This window comes from Centruroides vittatus, unplaced genomic scaffold, assembly GCF_030686945.1.
Source record: "Centruroides vittatus isolate TY-2023 unplaced genomic scaffold, ASM3068694v2 contig_352, whole genome shotgun sequence".
Classification (NCBI taxonomy): domain Eukaryota; kingdom Metazoa; phylum Arthropoda; class Arachnida; order Scorpiones; family Buthidae; genus Centruroides; species Centruroides vittatus.
The window spans coordinates 441,095-467,715 of NW_027122175.1; the positions used below are offsets into that span (position 1 = coordinate 441,095).

The window sequence follows — 26,621 nt, forward strand, 5'->3', positions numbered from 1 at the left end:
TTTTATTATTTTTGAAATTAAGTAAAGATATATAATAAAAGAAAATTATCATCATCACGATAATTAAGTAATTGAATTTTTACAGGATGTATAAATCTATCTTTTGCTTGTGTTGAAGGAGAGAGTTTATTGATGGCACTTAAGGATGTTGCACTTTCTTCTGGAAGGTAAATTCATGATTTTATTGTTAGAGTTCAATCATTTTAAGATCTTTTATAAACAAACTATCAGAAATTTGAAGATTTTAATGGATAAAAACAGTTACATTAATGCATTTAATGTTTTATTATAAAATCATACGTAACTAAATAATCTCATGTTTTAGATTTAAAGAAAAATGTTTTCTGAAATACAGTTTTACAAATACAGTCTAAAATTTAGTTTAATATTAATTATTATGTAAAAGTTTGGTCTTTAGTAGTAGTTTTCTTATAAGAAATATGAAAATTAATAAATGATGTATTAATCAAATATCTAAAAGCTGGATTTTTCAAGCTTTATCATTGAAACAAACAAATAGCTGCTATTTTGTAAGCAGGTAGGCTACTATCTTGTACTAATATTGATAATTACATTAATTTTAAAATTAAATTTAATAATTTAGAATATTCTGGAAAGAAAAGGACTTGACTTGGACTCAATATATTTTAAATTATTAAAGTAAATTCTAAAATTAATGTAATTACATCATTATGCATTCAGATAGAATTGTCCAATTACTGCAAACTTGCCATACATCCATATATCAGACAAGTATCCTATAAACAGGCTTGCAGAGGCACACTATATTCAGAATTTTCAGTAGTCTTTAAATGCCAGGCATGTTTGTATGATACAGTCAAAGATATTACACACAGCTGACAGAGTTTGTCAAAGGCTGCATTATCAAGCTGAGAGAAACAGGATGGCTGTTTTGCCAAATTGTCCACTATCTGAACTGTTCTTACCTGCTGTTTGCATGATGGTCAAGGACAGTTGTCAGGCAACATATACATGGCAGACAGGCTCTGGATGCCCTAGATGGACCACCAGGAGTGATGATTATCTGATTGTAAGACATGCACAAATAGCTACAATGGTGTTTTTGTCTACCATTCAGAGACAGGTTGAAGCCTTACTATAGAACCCTGTCTGTATCCTGCATGCAATTTTGCCTGCACAGTGATCACTATGCATCTTGCCATTAAAATCCAAACTTTGTTGCTTTGTAGTAGTGCTTCAACAGTGAAGTATGAACTGCTAAAGACTGGTAATGTATCATCCTTAGCAATGTATTCCAGTTCTGTTTGGAAACAGATGATTACCATGCTAGTGTGAAGGACTATTATTGAGCAGCACACTGCCTCCACTACTAGTGTGTTGATCTGAGGACTGTCATATGATAATGGGTTATCTTAATAGTGGTTCAAGGAACATTGATGGCACAATGGTAAATCCAGGAAATCCTGAAACTTCATATGTTACCTTTGATGGTAAGGCTGCAAACAGTCATTTTCCTGCAAGTTAATGCTTGGCCACACACAGCTAAGGTTTCTTAGGAATGTCTTCATCATTGACCTGCCCAATCTTCAGATTAGTTTCCCATCAAGCATTTGTGAAACCAGATAAGAAGACATCAACTTCAGCCCTATGAATGTGAGGGATTTGGAAAGGCAATTGTAACATCTGTGGACAAATCTGTTGCGGAATAGCATAATGTGTCTGTATGCCTTCATGCCAGACCATAGCACTGCTTTTATTCAATTCTAAAACCTACTCCTTGATGTATAACTTTTCTGTCAGTGATCATATTAATATTAATACAAGATAGCAGCTTAATCTGCCTATTTTTAATCAAAATTTATTTGTTGCAATGATTAAAATCTAATCTAACTACAGCCCAAAAGAAATCTGAATTTTAGATAATTGATAATTAAGATTTAGGTTTGATTTTTTTTATATATGATCAATATTAAATTTAATAGCATTTTTGTCCATTAATTTTCAATATTTTTGAATAATTTAATACAGATATTTCCCTGTTTATGTCAATAATTCATTCCTGAAAATTATATGTGAGATAGGCTCACAATTAATGTGAAAACAATTATAATGTATTACAATGTTAATTCAAAATTCCCACTTAATTTCTGAAAACTTAATTAAAACACAATACAATCCTATGTATAATCTACAAACTACAGTAGACTCACTATAGAGTGACCTTTAGGGGATTGTTAAAAATGGATGTTATATTGAATGATCATTATATTAAATCTTATCAGAAAAATGCCAATTACATCAAACAATTTTCATATCTACATAAGAAAATACTCTGAATATAAAATACTATCCTTTAAAATTACATTATTTAATGCAATTTTTAAAATTAATCTTAAAAAGTAAAAGAATTTACATAAGTTTATTTTTAATAATTAAAAACGACAGTCAAATTAAAAAAATAGTAATTTTGATTTCAAATTTTGTTTTAAGTGTTCAGTTATATTTTCATGAAAGAGATTGGTTCATTTTTATTTTCACATTTGTGGATTGTATTTGAAACTTTGCTCTGGTAATATTCTGACCATTAATAGGGTCATTATACCAATAGTAAAATACCATTATGGATATGGAAGATTGGCCTGGACCTTATCTATTGGTCTTTATATTATGAGAATCGCTGTATTGAAGGTCACTATAAAGCAAGTGTACTGTATCATATTAGGATATAAAATGCTTAATATATTGCTTTCTGATCGGTAAATAGTTAATATGGTTGTTAATGAACAGTTGCTTTGTATGTATTAAAATGTGTGAATTACCTGCAAACTGCAAACGTTACATTCATAGTATGGTGTAGCAAATAATATGCAACAATAAAGAAATTTGTTTTAAAAACTATAGACAAAAATTTACAATAAAAGATAGGAATGTGTTATTTATTCCTTAACAATGTTTCAAACATTCCTGTAAATTGGAGAATTGATTTATTACTATAAGTGTCACAAAGAGTGTTTAGGCTTCCTGCAATAGGAGGTGCTGGTTTGCTTCTTCCAGTATCATCTCTATTTGAAACACATATTCTATGTTTTGATATATTTATTCATTTTTGAAATGTCTACAAATGATTCTAATATTCTAACTAATTGTATTTGACTTTTAACTTGAGATTTTTCCTGTGTGTTATGTTGAAGTTTTTGACAATTTTTCTTAAATAAACACTGGTCAAAAAATCTCACATCAAGAAATAAGTATGTTCTGTGAAGTTTGGATATTACAATCCAAAATGCCTTCTGCTGGGAAAGTGTTAAGTGGGGATGTCTATATTTGAATTATTCTGAACATTAATCTAAACATTTATAAATTTTATAAGATTATATGCATTAAACAATATTATTTATTTATAAACAGTGCCTGCACTTCTGCTTCTCTGGAGCCTTCTTATGTCTTGCGTGCAATTGGAGCAGATGAAGATCTTGCACATTCTTCTATTAGGTAACATTTTTTGGGTTTTTTTTATTAATTGATAAAAAAGAAATATTATCAGGAATTTCAATATTAATGATGTTTTTATAGATTTGGTATTGGTAGATTTACAACAGAAGAAGAAATAGAATATACTGTGAAGAAATGTGTTTATCACATAAAACGACTGAGAGAAATGAGGTATTTACAAATACAAATCCTTTTATGTTAACTTTGATATATGTGTATACTAAAACATAATTATTTTATAAAAATATAACAACAGTCCTCTATGGGAAATGGTACAGGAAGGAATTGATTTAAAAACAATTCAATGGACCCAACACTAATTGTAACAAGTAAGTTATTGTATTGTAATTGTATTAATATAAAGTAAGAATTCTATTAAAAAATTTTATTTGAAATATAAATAAATAAATAAATATTTATAATTTAATTTATATGCTTTTATATCTTGTTTCATAATAGCCTTTAATATGTTCAAAAAAGAAAACAAAAATAGTTAAATTATCTACATTTAGAGTTATGTTTTCTATATATATATATAAGTAACTTACAAAGCAATTACTTTATTTATTTATTTATGTATATAAATGAGGATGTTTGTTTGTTTGTTCACTATACACACCTAGGCCATTTGACCAATTGCTACAAAACTTAGCACTTACATTAACATACTTATAACTTAGATAATGTTACAAATATCACCCCTGAATATTGATTGGATTACTATATATTAATTAATTTCTATCTATATTCCATTTGTTGGGTTTACACACAGCACCATCTATTGGCAAAAAAAGGTATGAAAATAATAAAATAGATATTCTTAAAATGGATATACAGTAGAGAGTTGTTAATCGGAATCAATTGGGGACTGGGGTTGTTCAGATTAGTGATTTGTTCGGATTACCGATTATGTATGAAAAAATATATTAACCTGTCTGATGTTCAAATTTTTCTCCATTGCATGTCGCTTCATGTTGAATTTTTCTCCGTTGCGTGTCACTGTGTTGAATTTTCCTCGATTTTAAGCCTAACAAAAATTTTTATAATAATAATCGAGGCTATCGTATTGTTAAAAAATTATTTCTTCATTTTGTACAAACAAAATAAATATATTGAAGAATATAAAAACATGAAAATTATACTTTAGAAGTAAATCTAGTATCAAAAACGTTTGATTCAGCACGACACAGTCTGACTGAAAATCGTTCCGATTACCGGCGATTCCGATTACCAGGGTTCAGATTAACGACTCTCTACTGTAATTCTAAAATGTATATATTATATTCACTTAATTACTGCGACAATGATATAGTGCAAAATAACTCACTATACCAGGGGTGGCCAACTTTTGTGCACATAAGATCTACTTTTTATTGTAAAAATGTGTCGCGATCGACTTGTTGTCATAGGCATAGTCTAAGTGGGGAGGGGAAAGTGTGAAATACATACTATGTTTATACACTGTTTTAGTACGAAGTGCACTCACTGCTTATGAGTCGAGTCATAACTGCATGCATACAGTTGCGTTCGGTTACAAATATAATACATTAAGTCAAGACATCGCTAGCGATCGACCAAAATTGGCTTGGCAATCGACCGGTCAATCGCGATCGACTTGTTGGCCACCCCTGCACTATACCATTACTTCAACAGGTAGCGCAGCACTTGCCTATGTGGAATCGAAAGTGTTAGCCTGTGAAAAGTCTATAAGTATTTAATTTTCCAAATCTAACAACTTGGGGTTTTTTATTTCTGAATGGTACTTTCTTAATTCTAATAACCACTCTCCAGCAGCCAAGTGGATAAAACCACCGAACACCTGTAGTCATGGGTTTGGGCATGGCCAAGGGGCCGAGCACATGGCATTTTCTGGGGTTTCTTCATATTAGTAACATCTAAAGAAGGACCAACTTCACATAAGTCTTCCCAGGATGCATCCCCTCAGCAGATCGCTTAAGTGTCGCATTGCCATAACTGAATAAACTAAATTAATTCTGATAATTTTTCTATAAATACAGACATACTTCCAGCTTCACTTATACAGTCTGTTGCAGAAATATAAAAATTTTATTATCGCATAAAAGTAGTTATTCTAGTATTTTTACAAGATTTTTTTATTTATTTAAACAAGTCATGTGAAGTCTTTTGGATGTTAAGGTTAGCAACTTCCATTACAACCTATCAAACATGGATTAGTTCTCAAATATTACAGTAGACCAATATAAATTAGGGTCATTGAAAATCCTTTCTTCTGGGAAGTCAACAATTACTTTTGGTTGAATTTATTCAACCCCCTTCCACAACAGTCTCTTCTTTTTATTGGACCAGCGGTATGGTAGTATTCGAATAGGAAAATTACATAATACAAAGTTACCAGCCTGCACAAAATATGTTTTAAGTTGTTTTTGAGGGTGCTGAGTTTAAATATTTGGTCAGTTTTTTGCAAAATTTGATTCATTGTCATATTACCATTTGGTATTTGTCTCTGAATGGTACAGTTTCTTAGAGTTAGCATCAGAAAAAAATTATATCTGGAAAAATTTAAGATATATTTTCAATTGGTGTCTACTTGACCATTGAAACTGCCATTTCGTACCATCTGAGTATTGCGGTAAATGTGACAATGGTAGGCTGAAATAACCAAACCATTTATATGGTTTTCATTTTAATGTTTGTTATATTATAGTATTTGATTTATATAACTATAAAGGTTATTGTACGTAAGAGTTTATCACACCAAGTGACCAATCTAATACATAATTTTTTAAATTCTGTAAAGTAGAGGAAGAAAGAATTTAAAAAATGTGTTAGATTGGTCATTCAGTGTGATAAACACTTACATAAGATAACCTTCATAATTATATAAATCAAATACTATAATATAATAAACTTAATCTTTGTTGATATTTTTTGCCTGGACATTGCTGGGCTTACCTGCTAGTTGCATAATATTTTTAAAATATATTGTCTTGAAAATATTATACAGGTATTATCATGTTTTTTCTTAGTATTTTATTATCTAGTAAGAAATATTTTTAAAATAACAAAATATGAGAGATATTTTGAAAATTCAATCAAAATGTATATCCAAAAAACTTACAGGAAAACTTTTTAAAGAAATCTGACACATATACTCTAAAATATCCCTGTATATGGAGATGAATAATATATAATTATTATTACATTAAAATGAACAGTTTGTAATTTATGTGTATATAATTGAAATGTTTAACTGGGACTTTTATATTTAATAAAAGTTTAGAAAATACCTGGTTAAATAACTGTCATTTCTAAACAATATCAGTATAACACAATATTATTCAAATTACTATATGTACAATATTTTACTATACATACAGTTATTCAAATAATTTAAAATTAATTTTTGTTACTTTATTATTTAAAATAAACTTTCATTAATTTTTTTTTTCTTGCAGAGATCCGATTGGAAATGTTAATTCTAAATGAAATATTAACGTTGAAAGATAGAATTACATTTATATTTAAAATAATCAGATACGTATATTCTCTAGAATGTGTAATATAAATAAATTATAATTTCTTATTGTTTTCAGTTTATTGAGGTATATTCCTTTACACAGTATTTTCTTTGAATATTTTCATGTTAGTGTATAAGGCTTATGAATATATAAATAAGATTTTATAATTTAAAAAAGTTTTTGAAGCCAACATGAAAAACAGTATTTTAATATCCTTTTTTAAAACCACAATGAAGTGTTAAGTGAAGACACTAGACCAGCGTTTCTCAAACTTTTTGCTCATGCGACTCAATATATTTGTTTGTAATGGTTCTAAAATCCAAGTGCTTATAATAAAATTATAAAAAGTCTGGTAAACTGGAGTCACTATATTATATAACAAAACAAAATTATATATTATTGATAATAACCAATACATGTGAAATGTAATATGGAGTACATTTATATTAATAGCAATTCAGGAAAATTTCAATTCATAACAAATAACTTACTTCAATTTCAGTTTTTATTATTGAAATTTAACTATTAAGAAATGTAAGACTGATGATTGTAAATAAAACAGACTGTTTCAAAATTATTTAGGAGTCTGTTTTACTTTGAAAAATTAATGAATGCTTAATTTTAAAACTTAATAAATCCTTTTTTAAAATATATCTTTCAGATTGTAAGAAGACTTTGTTAATTTTTCATTTTGTATATACACAAAAATATTATTTATTGATCCACTTGTGCAAAAATTCATTTATTATTTATTTTATGCATGACAATAAACCTAAAAGTTTGAATACACAAGGAAATATTTTCAAAACCATTGCAACTTAAATAGCTTTATGACTACTACCTTACATATAATGATTTTCTATTTTGATGTTATTCAAAGTAAAAAAGAGAAATCAATTTCATATACACATATTCACTGATGTTAACTTTATAACTAAATGACAATAATTATAAGAAAATGTTTTTAACAGTGTTTAGTACTTAACAGATGCATCTACTGTTCTTAGTTCTTACAGAATACTTCAATAATACAAATATTACAAGTATTTCTGTGGAAGGTAGTATCATTCCATGACCCGTTAAAATTTTAACATGACCCATAGTTTGAAAAACACCGCACTAGACTATTCAACATCCTTTTATTCAATTCTTTATGCTAGTTGATTCATCAGTCAAAATGCATTTTGGACTTGAAAGCTCTTCAGTTGACTCTAGAATACTTTTGTTTTATTAATATTAATTTGTTGCGACTGTAATCTATTAATAGGACTTATTAAATTGATTTAACTTGTGGATGAAACTAGAGAGATTGAATCAATCTCTTGGTTCAGACAAACTTTTATTTGCCTTGTTCATATTTGTTGAAATATAATAAAATAATTTTAAGACAAAAATTGTTCAAAGAAGTTGAAATATTTAACACATTTTTAAATTATTTAAAATTTAGTTCTAAATGTTTTTTAAATTTTCTTTATTTACCAATATTGTATAGGGATCCTATTTCCTCAGGCCCTGAGCAATTTGTTTCTTTTGCCCCACTTTGGGCATTCTTGAATATTCATACTATAGCACTCAGCAACATGCTAATCTGTAGTCAAGTTTTCTTGTAAAATAAGAAAAAAAAATAGTTTTCTTGAATAAAAACTTGAATAATAAATATTTATAACTGAAAAAATGAAATATTTAGCTGATTTGAAATTGGAGAGAACACTGATATACACTATAAACTTTTGAAGAATTAACAAGTGCACACTGAATTTAAGATACATTTGGATTTTTAAAATGCACACCAACTTTGAATTCAGAATCATGAAAAAAATGCTTTTGAAATTCAATGTAATACATTATATAAAAGAGAGAGATAACATTCAATAAGCTACAATTTTTATAAAATTTTGTTTTCAACATCTCACCATTAATATTAAATAATTTTGTAGAAAAAAAATCATATAGACAAATGATAATTCATCCATTCATAAATCATAGTAAAACTTTTGTAATTATTATTTTATAAATAATAATAATTCTAAAAAGTCAAATAGTTATTAAAAATTATAATTTAAATTACTGTTTCATTAATCCAAAGATCAAAAATGTATACAGTATAATTTTTATATATTTTTTCTGTTACAAGTCAGAAAATTTATATTGAAATTATGTGAATTATAAATTCTCAGTAGGCAATTACCATAAGTTCTGTAAATTAGAAAACCACACTAAATGTTTGAACACCTATTTTAAATAAAGGTATTCAAACAATCAGTGTGGCTTCCTAATTTAAAGAATATACTGAGAATTTACGTAGCAATTCTCAGGAAGTGAGTGATATTAAATTTATATGTGCATTTATTTTATTCAATATATTGTTGACAATTGCTATCAATGTATGTTTTTTGCACTAGTTATTATGAATGCATATGAGTAAGTGTTGTAGCTATTGATATATATTCAAGTAGTAGTAGTAATAATAGTAATAGTCTACTAATATATGAGAGTATTTGTTTTTATAAGTTGTTATGTAATGTTATTAAATACTGGTTAGTCTCAATCAATATGTATTGAGTGGCTGAATTATTAAGAAGGTGAGTCATTCAGAGATAGGATCTAGCTGTGAATCAAGATTGGATGCTGTCAAATTTTCATAGGTGATTTTATCAAGATATGTTGGGATCTATTTTTTCCTGTATGAGTGTCAAAAAAAAAAAATTTCTTAGTGTCAGCAGGACTGGAAAAATATGGATACATCTTTTCCAGATATAAAGAAATAAGTATTTTTTAACATTTAGAACCAATTTATCTAATTACAGATCTGAAGTTTATTACCTTGACAAACAAAGAAAATGATAAATGTATGAAATTGCAATATATCAAGGTTGTAATGGTGAACTTTAGACATTTCAATTTTTTCTAGAAACGACTGGAAGAAATGTTCTAGAACGTAATAATTAGAGTAATCACGGGGGCATTTCATCACATATTTCATTGAAAATGGATGCATCAGCAATGTCTGACAATGTGAAACTTTCGAAAGAACACATTCGAGTGCTGTTGTTCTTTCGCTTCAAAAGTGGCCACAATGCAACGAAGGTTCACGATTGTATCTGCAATGCAATGCGCTTGTTAAAGCGATTATGGATGAACAAATGTCAAATGAACAGAGGGCGGCGATGATCTGCATTTGTTTAGAGTCATCGTGATGGAGCAGCTTCCAACTACCGTCACTGTCACGAAAGAACTCTGTTGTGAACAACTGGATCGTTTGAGCATCAAGATCAAACAACTTTGCCCAAAAATTACAAAGTCTGGTATTGCCATCTAGGGTTTCTCAAACAGGATCCCGGTTGTTTTTTTTATCCCGGGAAATCCCGCAAATTTCTTAAAAATTCACTTTTTTCTTATTTTACGTTAAGGTCGAGGAAATTTTGCAAATAGAAAGTATAATTAACTCATAAACTGTCAGAATACATTTTTATTTATTAATTTTAAACCTACTTATTAGTTTTTTAAATTTTTGCTCATTATGGTATGTCACAAATGGTCAATAATCAATACGTAGCTTATTTGTGGCAGGACTCTGAAAATTCTTTACTTGTCAGAACCTGGAAAGTCAGGATTTTCATTAGTGTTCCTACGCACCTGGATTTTCATTAGTATTCAGAAAAAGTAATGGAATGTCGGAAAAGTTGTTAAAAATTGTCAAAAAATCAGGAAATTTGCTTCCTTGGCTGCTTTGTTGATTTTTTGCTGACAATAAGTGTAGTCTACAGGCAGCAAGAAGTAGTGTGGTGCAATACAACTTATGAAAAAGGGTGCAGAATATGTTCAGGACTCAAAATTTCTCCTCCCAAGTTTCCCAAACACACAGTTACACAAAATTTTCCCAAAAATTACAAAGTACACAAAATAATAAATAATTTAAATGGTATTATTTATCATTTTTCATTTTAATCATTTTGATTGTGTAACAAAACAATTTCTGATTTTTTTCAGTTTATTAATATTTTATAAAATTTATGAAATTTATTAAGAGATAAATTTAATAAATATATACTTTTTGTACATGGATTATATAGAATTTGTTAATGAATTAATAAAAAATAATTGTTTTTTTTCTTTTTTCAAAGCATTGTTGATTTATAGTTGTGGATTAAATAGTAGAATTTTAATAAAACATTTTATTTTTAATTTTGTTAATATGGCAATTATAAAAATATATAACTGTTAATTAGAAAAAAGTAACTAATTATAATGTTGGAGAAGCAAAACATATGTGCATGGGAAGTCAAATGCTATTTTATTTTGTCAATGTGCCATACTCTAAGGGACATGAGGGTCAGGGAATTTGTACAAAGTTGGTCAGAGGAAGTCAGGAAAAGTCATGGAAATTAAAACAAAAATTTGAGTAGAAACTCCTGTAACTACCATCTATTTCGCGCTCTGCAGAACCGTATTGAATCAATACACCCGACGCTCGAGACTTTCTTCAAAGCAAAACCGCACACATCTGCGCTCATGGGATTGAAGTTTGCAGAAAATGTAGTGAGATGTAATTGATATTGATGGTGATTATCTACCAAGCTAAACTGCAATCGTTGTTGAGTTAATTCTTCGATTATTTTGGATTTTATTCAAAATGTCTAAATTTCACCTTTACAACCTGATAGCACTTTTGCTGGCATGGTTTACTGCATGCAGAACCGTTGAGAGGATGGGGAGATCAGGATTTTTTCCGGGCTGAAGAAACCTTAGGAGCCTGTAAACCGGAGAGCCCGAATATGCGCCTTTTTATTAATAAAGAAACGTTTTATGTATTTCATTTGTTCAAAAAACAAAAAAGGCTAAAGGGACCAGCTCTACTCCTGGTCTCCACATAAGCTCTCAACGTCCTTGATTGCATGCTTCCTAATTCATAATCTCTAGATGGCGAAGCATTTAAGGTTAAGTCTATTGTTCTTGAGGATCCAGGAATGAATCTAGATTAATTCCTGAGTCCTCTAGAAGTCCTAGGGGTCAAAAAACGAAATTTTTTGAGAAAGTGGGCCGTCCCGGATATATCGGGTCTCGTCCCTCACCACCCGGCTGCCCCATTGTGGGCCTGGCCGAACCCGTAATGGGCTTGCTTAAAGTGGACCTCTTAGTGACCACAGGGCAGAAAGAGTTTTAAAAAAAGTACATTTTTACAGATGCTTGGAATACATATGAAAACACCAAGTTGCTAATTGGACATAGTAATTCTGCAATAATTTCTATAAATTCCAAATATTTTATTTCTCAAAATCGCTGAGTAATAGAATAAATACACGTCTGTACTATAATAGATTATTCTAAACTGTAGAGAATTTTTTACAGTTGTAAATTGAAAATTTTTCTTGTTTAATTTTAAAACTTTTAAAGGATCTTATAAATTATTCAATAACCATGTAATACTTAAATCGGTGAACTATTCTTGTATTAAATATATTTTGTAATGTAAAAATTTTGGAATATTTTTAAAAATTATTCCATTGCATAAGGAGCAGATTCCGTCACAAAGGCCAAAGGAGCCAGAATCTCATATTTTACGAAAACTGAAAACATAATTTGCTATAAATCCATTACGTTTTTTTTTTTTTTGTGTGTATTAAAAATATTGTCATTTATTACCAAACTTTATTTAAAAATTACAATATAATTTTTTGTTTTTTTGTTTTACTATACTAGGAGTCTTAAGTAGTCTTATTACTTTAAGGCTACCAGTCCCAGGAATCATGCCTCTCTAGTCTCTCTTGATTTCTGAGAGGCACTGCAGCGCCCATCCTCGCTATGTCCTCTCAAAGCCATAATGAGGAGGATTGTACGTTGGACTAATACTCCAATTACATAAAAAGGCACTTGTATATAACCGAAATCATAACTCAAGAATCAGATTGTGTTTTACGATTGGCTGTATTAGATGGAATGACGATGCTTCACACTTAAGCTGATTGGACCGATTGTTCCCAATTGGGCCTCGCACTAGAGTGTAATTTACTCTCTGCCTGTCAAGTACACAACAACATGAAGTAAAAAAAGTGACTTTGGATATAATATGTTGAGAATTTTCACCGAAAGCGGTGGCGAAACTGCCCGATAGGGTGGCGATTGTACCTGACATTTGATTATAGGTAAAAAAGGATTAAAACACGAACCAAAGAAAGTAAAACCACCCAATCACATGTTTTCTTGGCTATTTATAGAATTTTTTAGACCTACTTAAGCCTGACTTTAATAGATTAGCTGTAAGCAACCTATCACGAAGGCCGCGGGTTGCACCGGTATAAAAGAAAACTTGCTAACACATTGCGATGGTTTAGATTTGGCGAAATTTCCCGACTCTACTCAATAGGCATACATTCAGAATTTAAATTTTATAAAAGTGGTCGGGGATAGGGACCGAGTTTTCTCGACATGGTGACTGACCAAATTTTCTAGAGATCGTCAGATATACGTTTGTTTCTATCGCATGGTCGAAGTTTCTCTTTCATCGAGTATAAACACAGTTGATTGGATCTTTTAGAACTCGGTGATCTTACTACAAGCTGATTAATTAATTTTGTGTCACGGATCCATAAATGAGGTAAGTTTTAGTGACCAAGATATAAACCATATATCTGAAATATGAAGTCACTGATTTTCGGGAGATTTCTTTTCCAATTGGGCCCCGCAATTCCTAAGGCCGGCCCTGGTGCTTCATCAAAGCTCATTAATTAATGTAGTCGAGATTCTTAGATCATTGGAAGAGTTTAGGAAAGGCTTAGAGAAAGTTTAAACAAATGGCACATAATTGGAGTTAGCTGGAGTTATAAGTTAGAGATAATTGGAGTTAGAAACAGATTAAACAAATGGCACCGGATGAGGAATTCGTTGTAGAAATCTTATTCTCCACATGAGACGAAGAAGATTGATGATGATGAGGATGATGATAATGATAGAATTTGCTAAGCTGAGAGATAATTTTTCAATTTATCTGTCATTAGCATTGCTGAGTTAAAAGAGAAAAAAAGGACATTTTTCTGTAAAGTGTTTTGAATCTTATCATTTTGTTCTAAAAATTTAATCGAAGACGAACGTAGCGAACGAATCGAATTTTTTATACAAATTTAATTAAGAGCCATGATGAAATATTAAATATATTTTAAGTCAAAAATGATCAAATTAATTCTAATTACGAGCGCGATACGACCATTTTAAATTAGTCATCATTACGAAGCAAGTTATTACATACAATTAATTTTAATCTATTAAACACGATTAATAAAATTTATATTTAAATTCTAGCGTATTTATACAATCGATAATATATTAAAATATAAAAAGTTAATTAAAATTAAAAGTGGAAACATTCTAAAATGAATTTTATAAAAAACTTAATTAATGTTAAAACGAATAAAAATATATAAAATTAATTTTATAGAACGTTTAAATATTTAAATTTTAGTAACAAATTTTTAAAATTTTAATTAATTAATTTTTATTTTAAATAAATATTATTAATATAAAAAAAAGATATAATATTATTTGACGTTAGATGTCGCTTGTGTTAAAATAAGGTTGAATAATGTTGGGTCGTCTCGTGCTGTCTGACGAGGATGAGGAGGAAGAAAAAGAAAGATCTAATTTAGTGGAAGATGATTCTGCGCTTTCTTCGAGGGTTGGAGGGACGCTAAGGTTCAATGAACCTCAAAAAGATACGTCTGAAATCGAGACTATTCGTAAGTTTACTTGTATATGCATTCTCCTTACCTCCATATTAAGATCTATGCATTGACAATTATGAGGACGATTATATCCTTAATAGATAATTGTATACGAGTGAATGAGTAAAATTTGAATTAAATTCCAAACATACAGCTTTTATTTTAGTTTAAATGCACATAAATTGGTTAAATTACATTTCAATGGTAATAAATAATCAATTTCATTAACATGTGATAATTATTGAAACAAAGTATTTTCTGATGTGTAATAACTAATTTGACATGGTTTTTATGAGCCATAATAATAATGCTACTTCCTTTTGTTATTATAACGATTCATACTCAAAGCTATAAAATTTATTGATAACTGCAAGATATTTGATTGAGTTGTTGTATGTATTATGACTTAATTTGACAAAATTAAATCATAATACATACAACAACTCATTTCTGGGGCCGGGCCATTTTAAGCACTTTTCAGGCCCTGGCCCAATTTATTTACGAGCATTACGAGTATGGATACGGGAAAAATATTAAGAATGAGCAACGAGATGAGGCCTCGTCTAGTTGGTTGGTTATATCCTTATGTTATGTTATGTTACCGTGTGTTACTTGCTCTACTTTTATGAAGGGAAAAAATATATCGTAAAAGTTATTTTGTTAAATGAGAATTACTCAAATTTTATATTGCTTTTTCTGTAACGAAATTACTTTCTTAAAGAATTCTGATTTTAAATATTTAAATAATAAATAAATGCATGCTGTAATGATTTTTCATTAATATAAATGACAGATGAAAAAATAATTTTGAAAATAACTTAATATTTTGGAAAATATAGATGAAAAAATGAACCATTATAGGATTATATAATTTTTAAAATAATGTTACAGAATATTGTTTCTAAGAATCGTATCTTAATCTCATTGCTTAATGTAAATTATTGTTTTATGGGAGAAATTTAATGTATTTTTTTAAGTTAATAACAGTAATACTATAATGTGCATAAAAATTATTAAATGTCAAACAATTTAAAACAAATTTTAAATGGCAAAGATTTTTTTAAAAAAGTTCAAATGATATATTGAAATATTTCCAAATAAAGTCTGTAATTGTAGTAAAAAATTCAAAATATGTAAAAAATGATATTGCTAGTGAAGAGACTTTTGATTTACACGCTTGTTTATTAACATTGATGACATATCAAAAATTTGATACTTCTTATCAGATTTGTTTCCTGATCATAAGTAAAACTATATTAAAAAAGAGAGAGAGCAAACAACATAATTCCTGCAGTAACAAAAAAAAAATATGTTGACTTTTTATAATTCTGTAGTTGCTTAATATTTATAGCAAAATAGTACACAAAATTTATACAATGTAACAATCTTAAGTGTAATTTTATATAAAAACAATTCTTTGTTCTATTTACATTATTGTTGAATTTTAAATCACAAATATTTTGATTTTAAAAATAATAATACATATTTAGTTGTTTATATTATTATATACAGATAATAATTAAATATATTATTATTTAAAGTACAGTCAAACCTGTTTTTATGCGCTCTTTTTATGTGCGATTTTTATTTGTGCGATTTTTTTTAATGCGAATTTTTAATTTATGCGGTTTTTTTTTGTGCGGTATAGTTGGCGACTAGTCTCGTGCGATTCGTCATGTCTAACGTTGACTTATTATAGCTAAATAAACTTATTATAGCATAAATGCACTTATTATAGTAATATTATTGCATGAATATGCGAAAAATGAAATAATTTACTTTTTAAGTCAACAAAACACCACCTGGACAAAAATATGTAAAACAGACGATAGACCAGACGATGCAGTCAAGTGCTGACATCTGTTGTCAATAAATTCTATTTCGTACGGTTTTGAGTTATTTTCTATGTGAGACTTTTTTTATGCGGTCCCTGTTGACTGCATAAAAAAATTATTTTTTTAATTGTGTTGCGAAAACTATTATTTACAGCCATTCGTGAAGCTTTGTGAGATTTTTTTTAATGCGTTTTTTTTTTAATGCGGTCCCTATCCTCCGCATAAAAACAGGTTTGACTGTAATTATTTTTCAAATGAAATGTTTTTGAAATGTGTGCATTTTGTAAATTTCTATAATAAAATATCTAAATTTACTTTTCTTTAATAATAATCATGAATATATGATTCATCTATGTAGTCAAGGCTGACTTAATTTTTGCTATCATATTACTAGTAAACAGTCATCTTGTTTTATCAATCATTATCTAAAATAAATTTAAATTATTTATTTCATTTATTTATTTGTAGAGTGTTAACTGACTAATTCACTGCAATCTGTGCTATTTATTTAAATCAATCAGCTTTTTAAAAAAATAAATATTTAAATAATAATAGTTGATATATGATACTATAGGATCTAGATATATATTCATTAAATTGCTAGCTGAGTCACTTTTTCTTGTATAAATGAATGTTTTGATGACAGTGAAATTGCTTCAATGATTTTCAATATAAGCAAAGAAAGTTATGAATTAACGTTTATTGAAGAACGATCTCTATTTTGTATGTAACTGCTATATTTTTAAGTCAGGGTAATTGAATATATATATATTTTAATTTTTTATAACATTAATTTTCTTGAACTTTTAAGTCTAGATGAAGTAATGATAAAGGACATAATTAATTTTTATCGCAAAGCATAATAATCTTATTCTCAGGAAAGTGGCAATTTATTAGATTTTTAAAAATTTCTAAAGCACTTGTCTCAGAAGTCACATGATCATGCAGAGTTACGATAGGGTTTATTTTCAATATGAGCTTCTGCAATGGCAGAAAACTGCTTTTTCATAAGATTATTGCACTGTTTTATTCAACGTAATCATTGCCTCATGTGCTTTTCAGTTATATCTAAAGATTAGAAGTTTTAAAAGTAGTTTTTAATCATTTTTATATGTTAATTTTTCATATAACAAATTGAATAATAAGTATATTATGCTAAGGAAATTTTCAAATATTTTTTGAAAAAGACAAATACTTTCCTTTTTGATATATCAAAATATATATTTTTATTTAGAAAATATAGCAAATCTAAGTGTATTGCATTTGAAATAAAAAGAAAATACACTTTAATTTGTGAAATTTGATTTTTTTTTTTCCACGAAATGTAACTAATTCAGTTCTTAAAATTGACAAATTTCTTGTTTTTATTTGAAAATGAATTTAAAAAGGAAAAAAAAAACTAAACTAGTTTAGAATTGGATACCATTTATCATAGTTTATAGATATAAATAACTGGTAATGCCATTTGTATACTGTCATCAGTTTATCAAATCTAGCAAGAAAAATGTTAAATTTTTCTGAAAATATATTAGTATACCTTGACAATTCAGTGAGGAGGGAAAAGTAATAACAATTTTTCTTTAATAAAAGTTACTAATGGATCAAGTGTGATTAATGTATAAATACATTTATCAATTTGATAATATGCACAAAAAGATATGATAGTTCTATCATATACAATATTTTATTTATATATAATAATTTCATAAAAACAGTTTTGTTTAATTGAAATATTAAATATTATATATAAATAAAATGATACTTTTGCTGTAGAAAAAGAGAAAAGGAAAGTTATTTCATTACATGATTATTTTTTTTTTAAAGCTTAAGAACATAAAAAAGTTGTATATTTGATCCTGTTTATCAATTGTGATTTTTGTGTAAATGTTATCTACAAAGAAATTTTAAAATTTAAATTATATTTGATATTATAATTTTATTTTTATGTATATAAAAAATATTTCTAAATAAAAATTGGTTTACAGATGAAAATTTTATATGTATTTTTATGGTATTGTAATATTCCAATGAATTAATTTCTAAAAGATATAGGTCATTTCATCCTTAACCCTTATATTTTATTGAGTGACATATATTCATATGACATAGTTTATAGTTTAAGATTATCAATTATTTAAAAATTAAATTGATATGAAGTAATATTATCACTTCAAGTTATCAAAAAAATTTTTCCTTTTACTACAGGAACTTGGTCTAAAACGTCGCAGTGTAGTAGTAGTTCATCTGGTGACATGTCTTCTCCCAAAAGATCATCTCAGCGTGTTACTTTTGAAATTGTTTCTGCTAAAACGGTTTCACAAACAAGAAAAAAATTTGTAGTGAGTATTATTTAACGTAATATAAACCATCACTTATTTATAGTTTAATTGATATGTTAAACTAATATTTAAACAGAAAAAAATTGACTTTTAAATAGCATTTTTAACATTGTATTACGTAATTTTTATAGATAAAACTATAGCAAATTAGATATATTACCGATCCCATTGATTTTACCCCTTTGAAAACTATAGCAATTAAAAATATGCTCAGTTAAATGCATGTATTTAAAAATAATTTGTTTTTTACTAATTAAATTAGATTAACTCTAATAAGAATTAAAATTAAAACAGGATTAGAATTACATAATTGTTTTACTTGCATTTTAAATTATCTAGTGTTCGTATGTTACATAATTGAAATAATAATCATCATTATCATTTTTTTTCTGTCCTGTTTAATTAAACAATACTTTAATACCTGATAAACTAATAACAGGTCATTAAATGTTAACTGATAACATTAATAAGAAAATTAATTTTAAAACAATAGTTTAAAAATCACAGTTTTAGTTTAATCATTAATGAAAAATTAACTATTTTCCAATTTCTTTGATTATATAGTAATCCTTCTGAGTACTTGGTTCAGTGAAAGCTATTTAAATGGAGCCATAGGAAGTTGTTTAAAACAGGGATCTGTTCCACATTATCAAAATACAATATTTTACTGGCATAGAAAAGTTTTTACTAAATTAAAAAAAAAAAAAATAAACATCTACATAAGAGGTTACTAATAATGAAAAACACTTTTTGCTGTAACTATCATTTATGTCTATAAAGTTGATTATTTAAAATTTAAAAAATTTTTCAACTGCATGAAGGTGAATTTATGTAGGCTAAATGGTGGGATTACTGTATATATTAATTTATACATATTCAAATTTAAACCTAAAGATATAATTTTGTTTAAATTTACAATTTAAAATATAGTTATAGTTGGTCTCAAATTATTTATTTAAGATCAAATGTCGATTTTTTTAAATGAGTAATTTTTTTTTTTTTTAATTTGTTCAAAATGATTTCATTTTCAGTAAATCAAAATACATATATAAAATGAGTTACATCTAGTTTTTGAATCAGTTAATCCATTGTCAAATATACAAAGCATTTAAATGTATTAGAGCAGAATAATAATCGAAATTTAAAGTATTATTGTTTTTTAAATTATTATATAAACGTTACGGTGGCAGCAGCCTATAAAGAAAGGTCGCCTCTGTATTGTGGAAATGTAGACTTGTCAACTGGTAGCGAACGACGGACGAATAAACGAAAAGCAAAGTAATTTGTTAAACGTAGTTTTTTATATATTTATACAATGTATTACCGTCGGCCATGTATTATATTTTATATTTACTTAAATTGTATTTTACGAAAAATGGCGATAGCATCAGAGGACGTTTTACCTATTTTACATTTTGTTACGGCGGCAGCAGCCTATAAAGAAAGGTCGCCTCCGTATTTGTGGAAATGTGGACTTGTCAACTGGTAGCGAACGACGGACGAATAAACGAAAAGCAAAGTAATTTGTTAAACGTAGTTTTTTATATATTTATATTATATAAACATTTTTGTAAATCTTGTCTGATTTAGTGAAGTTAGTCTGAATAATAGATTTCAATTAAGCCTTCAGGTAAACTACTAAGTTTCCTAATTCTTTAATGTGTTAAAGTTTTGAGACTTAAACTGAATTTCTTATTTAAGCAAAGAAAAAATTATCTTAAGTTCTCTTTTTGCATTTTTAAACTTTTAGGTATTATTTATTTATTTGTTGTATTTAATTTAACTATGATATTTCTGTGTATTAAAATTTCATGTAATAATTCATTTGATTATACTAAAATCTTGTATACATATTAAACAAAGAGCCTATCAGAGTATGGCTACAACAAATAGTACTTACCACATCAAGATGAGAAGGAACCAGACTCAAATTACTCAAATATAACTTTACTTAACATGAATTTACTTCCATGTTAATTTTGGGTACACAGACCTCGCATCAGCCCATTGATGGTTAGACATATGGCAGTAAACACAATAAATATCTAAAATATTTTATTTATATCATTATATATATGTGTGTATGATCTAAATCTTATATTTATACATATATTAATCTAAATTATAATAACGAGAAATTGAAAACTTTGTGAACACTGAATATCATATTTTATAGTTTTAACAAAACTATAAAATAAGATATTTACAATTTGTTTCAAGCACTGAAGTGAATTTATGATTCTATTAATAATCTATTAAATATTAAATGTCATGACTAATACAAAATATATTCTGCGAGTAATCTTTCATTAAATTGTGTAACCAGAAGTTTTATCAAAATTTACTTTTACTTTTGAACAGGTTATGCTTTCATACTACATGTAATTAAATTAACCTTAAGTAACTTGACTATTTCATAAGTCAAACTTGAAAATGAACACTTTCAAGACTTTAGAATTAATCAATAGAAATAATTTATAGATATGTAAAGAAGAACCTGTAAATACAAATTTTTTTAAATTTAATAAATTCTTAGAGAAATTATTTATTGCATCATGTATATTATTAATAATGGCATAAGTTCATAAAAATGTGTCTAGAATGAAAGCTTTGCAATTAGCATCTTTCTTGTAATGCTAACTAACTGTATCCTGTTGTTAAAGAACCCTATTGCACTTTTTATTATTGATTTGTAGCATGTTTGGAGAGAGTTTTTCTTCATATATTTTTAATTTTTAGGATATTTGTCTTACAAATAAAGGAAATAATCAGTTTCTTATATAAATTGTAGTCATCTAGTTATACAAAATTCACCAATAAAATGTATTTTATTTACTTCCTTTAAGAGTTACAAATAGGAGGTGATTTCAGCTGATAAGAATGCTGTTTTATTTCATAACAGTAATACAGTGAAACATTGGTATAACGAATATATCTTGAATCCATCATCAATTTCCTATTCACCTCAATGCAAAAATGTTTCAGTTTAATGAATATCATTATAATGAAAATTTCAGTTTAACATAATTAAAAATTCTGTCCATTACAAAAGAATAGTTTCATTATAATGAAATCTGTAAATGCATAAATCATTCATTATTAGTAAATGATGAATATTATGTCAAAAAGTCTGACAACATTAATTTTAATCCTTAGTTACAGTTTTGTTTTGATGTTATTACTCTACATTTTATTTCTTTAAGTTTACAAGAAAAAAATGGAGAAAAACAAAAGCAGTTTTTCTTTGGAAGAGGAGAATAAAATATTAGATAATGCTCAAAAAGATGTGCCTGATGGCCTACTAGAATGCTGTGCTGTGTCACAGGACTGGATTTTATCAAAAAAACTTTAAAGAAACAACACACACAAAACTTAGAGAACTTTTAACAGAAAATAACAGCTTCAAGCAGAAATAACAATTAAAGAGGCAGAATTCCAACTAATTAGTACTATTATATCGTTACTTTTGCTCATGATCTTTTTTTGATAATTTTTTTATTACAGATTAATTTTCATTCTAATTGGCTCCTCAATTTTGTTATGACAAAATTTCACTGTAGTAGTTTCTTTCAATTTATAAAATATTTATGTATAAATTATTGTTGCTTTTGATTTAAGGAATAACTTTTATTCAGATTAAATCAATTTTGAATTAAATATTTTTCTTCATATTAAATATTTATGATGAACTTAATTTTTAATTTTTTTAAATGTGTATAATTAATATTAAAAAGCATACAGGTTTATTGTTCGTTTAATAGTTTTTTTAAAATTAACTTATGTCCAATTGCATAAAATTTTAATACCAGGTTACTATTTACAAATCACTTTTTAAGTTTACACGAGGATTAGATTTGAACAAAACAATTTCATTACAATTAATTACTTTCAAACAATTGTACTGAGTCATAGCATATTTTTTTGTTTTTAAGCATTGTACTACTTAAGATTCATTAAATGTTTCCATTATTGGATTAGTATTAGTGTAAGCCAGTAATTGTCAGTTGCAATAACTCCTTGCTGTATGTGAAAACTCATTATCATTAAATGACTGGTAGACAATAAAATGCATTATAAAGTAAAAATTAAATTGCAGTATTTTTCAAATCTGCTAAATCTCTTCTTAATGATATCCATTATTATAATTGTTACTTTTTGAAAATCTTATTACATTGGTTTTTTTTTTGTTTGTTTGTTTTCAAAACTGCATTTTTTAAATTAAATGGGTCTACAAATACAGAACAGAAGTTTTTTTTTAAATATTTAAATACTCCTGATCAATAATATAAATTTATTAGCATGTTATTTTTATTTACATACATTTTTGTATCGACATGCAATAAATCAGCTCTTTTTACATTTTATAACCAAACTTTCTGAAATCAGAATTGTTTTTGGCTATAATTAAATTAATTAAACAAGATTCATTGCAAAGGTAGGCAGTTAAACTGTGTCTTTCATAAAAATTAGCAATTAGAAATTAAATTATTTTTATTTTTTTTCAATTTGTGCACACTCATTTTTTAAAATTTTACCTATCACAGATATAGTCAGGCCTACAATGGGAGTAGCTGGGTGGTGAGGGACAGAGTCCAACACATCTATGACAGATTATCCCAAAAATGATGATTTTGTATTGTTGATGTGTGTGTGTTTTCAAAGATTAGTTTTTAAAAAGAACTAATTTGATGAGTTAAAATGGTCAAAAATGATGTGAAAAATGATTAAATTGCTCTAATGTATACAACAAATAAACAGCAATTTTAAGAGTTGTTTAAAAGAATTGCCTATTTAAAGCAGAATAGTTTCCTGTATTAGCCTATGTGAAGTGCTTTGAGATAATTTTGTATTGCTTGATCAAGCTTGGGATTTATTTAGTGATTTATTTTTTTTTTTTTTAATGTTTTGTCTTGGATTTTAAATTAAATGCTTAATAGATACTATCAAAACGGTTTAAATAGTTTATTCATTGAATTTTAAATTAACATGAATTTTTAGAAATTTATTTTTTTGTTAAACATGTCTTCTCAAAGACAAGCAAACATAGCATAAAGATTGCCAATTAGCTACTAGTTCAATTAGTTCATTGTTTTGATATCAGGTTACTATTTATCAAAAGAAATTAGTGTTTATACTGATAATTAAAATATAGAACTTTTAATTTGCAATTTTGTAAACTTGAAATAATTTCCAATTACAGTAATATTTTGATAAATACATGCAAAATTTATATATAAAACTTTTATTTTATAACTTATTCATATGTTAAACTTTATGGCATTATCTATTGTTGCAAATATTAATCACTAATTTTTGTATACTAAGTAATTGAAAAACAAAACTTTTATTAAAAATTTATTCTTAAATATCAAAATTTTCAATATAGAAATTTTGGTACAAATGAATTGATAATTTTGACACTCAAATAGTTATTTATTGATGCACAATAACATATTAAGTCTTGTATAATTTGAATTTTAATAGAAATTTAGGCTAAAACATTTTAAATACAGAAATCTCTTATGTTTGGATCTAATCCATTCGTAAAAATGTTCATGAAAGTTAGATAATAGTTGCATGTTATAAAAGGTGTTTCATTCCCAGAGTACTAAAGAAAGTTTAGGAAACTTTTCTATCCTATTTTATACATTGTAACATGACTGATGCAGTTTCAGACTGTTCACCATCATATAGAATTCCTCGAAACATGTTAAATTCTACAAAGTGATAAATGGGGATATATTATATATATTTCTAATCATCACCTTGAGAAAAAAGTAGTAACATACTAGTCAGAGAATAGTGAGCTGAAACTTCAATATACTGTTTTCTTCTCATGTTTTTTAAAAATTTATCATTTGTTCATTTATAGAAGGAAAATATGACACAATATAATTATTAATACAAATACTGTAGATCACCATTACTTAACAAACTCCCTCCCTTCTTCAACTATTATATTTTATTTTGACTATCAAGAATATGAGACTATTTTGGTGTTGTTCTACACACACAAATAAAGCTACATTTTCCAGGAATTTTATTTTAATTTATGATATTGACTTCATGAAACTGTTTGGTTACCTGCAGTTTTCCATAAACTAGTTATCTATTGTAATAAATTACTTTTGTGATATAAATCCACTTTTATGACTTAATTGTGAGGGGGATCTGATTTTGACTGGCATAATTTTTAATTCTAAAAAATATTTAACATGAATATAACTTTCATTTGCAGTATACCTTAAATTTCTACAGTGTGGTTTGGTTCTATAATTAAGGTTATAAGCTGAATTTGATTTTGATGAGATGTCTTAGTTAAATACATTTCTAAATATTCAAGTAATTTAATTGTAAAATATTTTCTTTTTACAGAGTTATACTGTTTTAATCAAGAGGGTTCCTGGACTCGAAAGACAGCCAGGAGTGCTTGAACGCAGATATACAGATTTTTTGCATTTGTATCAATCTCTAAAAAAACATTTTCCATCTGTTTTAAATGACTTTCCATTTCCTAAGAAAGCCCTACTAGGAAATTTCACGGCAGAAGTTATTACAGAAAGAAGTGTAGCTTTTCAACATTTACTTGCTTACATTTTCTCTATTAGTGAACTAAGACAGTCGATAGAAGTAGCCGAATTTTTTTATAATCGTGAACTGCAAGATGCACATAAGATGATGAAAGTGGGACAGTTCGAGGATGCTTCGGTTATTTTAGAAAATGTGTATTTTGTTCAAGAAAAGTTGTTGGGAGAGGATCATTTCTCGACATATTATACTCTGTGTATATTAATTGCTTGTCTTAATGCAGTAGATAATATATCGGAAGCCCAGAAATACGCTGAAATAGCCTTGCTGTACGTTTCGAAATACATCAAAAGTGATCTCACCGTTCCTCTAATGGTTCTTTCAATCAGATTGTGGTGGGCTGTTGGAAAAGACAAACGGGATCTCGAGAAGAGGGTTCAAGAGATGAAAAAGAACGGCATAAACGTAGAAAAGCAGCCTACTCTGCTCGAACTTGTGCTTCACAGAGAATGTCCCTTGGTTCAAAACTGAAGAATTTAAATCCTGTCGACTGCTTCTAGTCTCCATAATTTATTTACTTAAAATAATTTAAGTAGGAAATATTTTAAAGCCAATCTTTTAGGTAGAATAATCATATAAAAAGGTTAGCTCAAAAAGTAAAGTCTACTTTACAAATATTCTTAAAATTTTCTATTTATACATTTCCATTATACAAGCTAAATTATATATATATAAATATATATATGTAGGCACAAAAAGATATATATGTAAATTATAAGAAATAAGAATTTATTTTTACACCCAAAATTAATTCCAAACGTTAATTTTAATTTATAAATTATCTTGTACAAATTTTCTTTTGTAAATTTCTAAAAAAATTAATTTAAAAAATTATATATATATTGCATGCTTTATACATTTTTAAATTTTCTTTTGTATTAATGCATTTGTGTTGTCTTGGTATTAACATAAGCATAATGTATACTGTTCAGACATTCAGTATTGATGCTTTTCATTATTATTTCTAATTTTAGATTGATAATCTGTGTTTGTGTTTATACATTTAGACTAAAAATGTGTGGTTTTTTTTTATTTAATATTATTTATCTAATTTTTTTTTGTTTGTTAGTCTGAAGTATTTTCTTTTCCTTCTTCCTCCTTTTGAAAGTGAAGTTAATGATTGTCTAAGCTTAAAACTGTTTAATATACAGTAGAACCTCATTTATTTAG

The 26,621-nt window shown here is 27.1% G+C and overlaps 2 protein-coding genes across 2 annotated transcripts in view; both read left to right on the top strand.

The window, feature by feature from the left end:
• The window catches only part of LOC136974673 (cysteine desulfurase-like), a 29,372-nt gene extending 22,328 nt beyond the window's left edge, over positions 1-7,044 (top strand). Inside the window, exons 10-14 of the mRNA XM_067269614.1 lie at positions 86-167; positions 3,391-3,474; positions 3,556-3,645; positions 3,731-3,803; positions 6,912-7,044. Coding sequence (XP_067125715.1) covers positions 86-167; positions 3,391-3,474; positions 3,556-3,645; positions 3,731-3,794 — 320 coding nt within the window. The 3' untranslated portion in view covers positions 3,795-3,803; positions 6,912-7,044. The remainder of the gene's footprint in view (positions 1-85; positions 168-3,390; positions 3,475-3,555; positions 3,646-3,730; positions 3,804-6,911) is intronic.
• Positions 7,045-13,394: 6,350 nt separating this feature from the next.
• On the top strand, positions 13,395-26,129 carry LOC136974638 (sorting nexin-21-like). Its single transcript, XM_067269564.1, has 4 exons — positions 13,395-13,569; positions 14,521-14,704; positions 18,730-18,863; positions 25,239-26,129. The coding sequence occupies exons 2-4, from the start codon at positions 14,551-14,553 to the stop codon at positions 25,920-25,922; spliced, it is 972 nt and encodes a 323-aa protein (XP_067125665.1). The 5' UTR covers positions 13,395-13,569; positions 14,521-14,550; the 3' UTR covers positions 25,923-26,129.
• Positions 26,130-26,621: the final 492 nt, after the last annotated feature.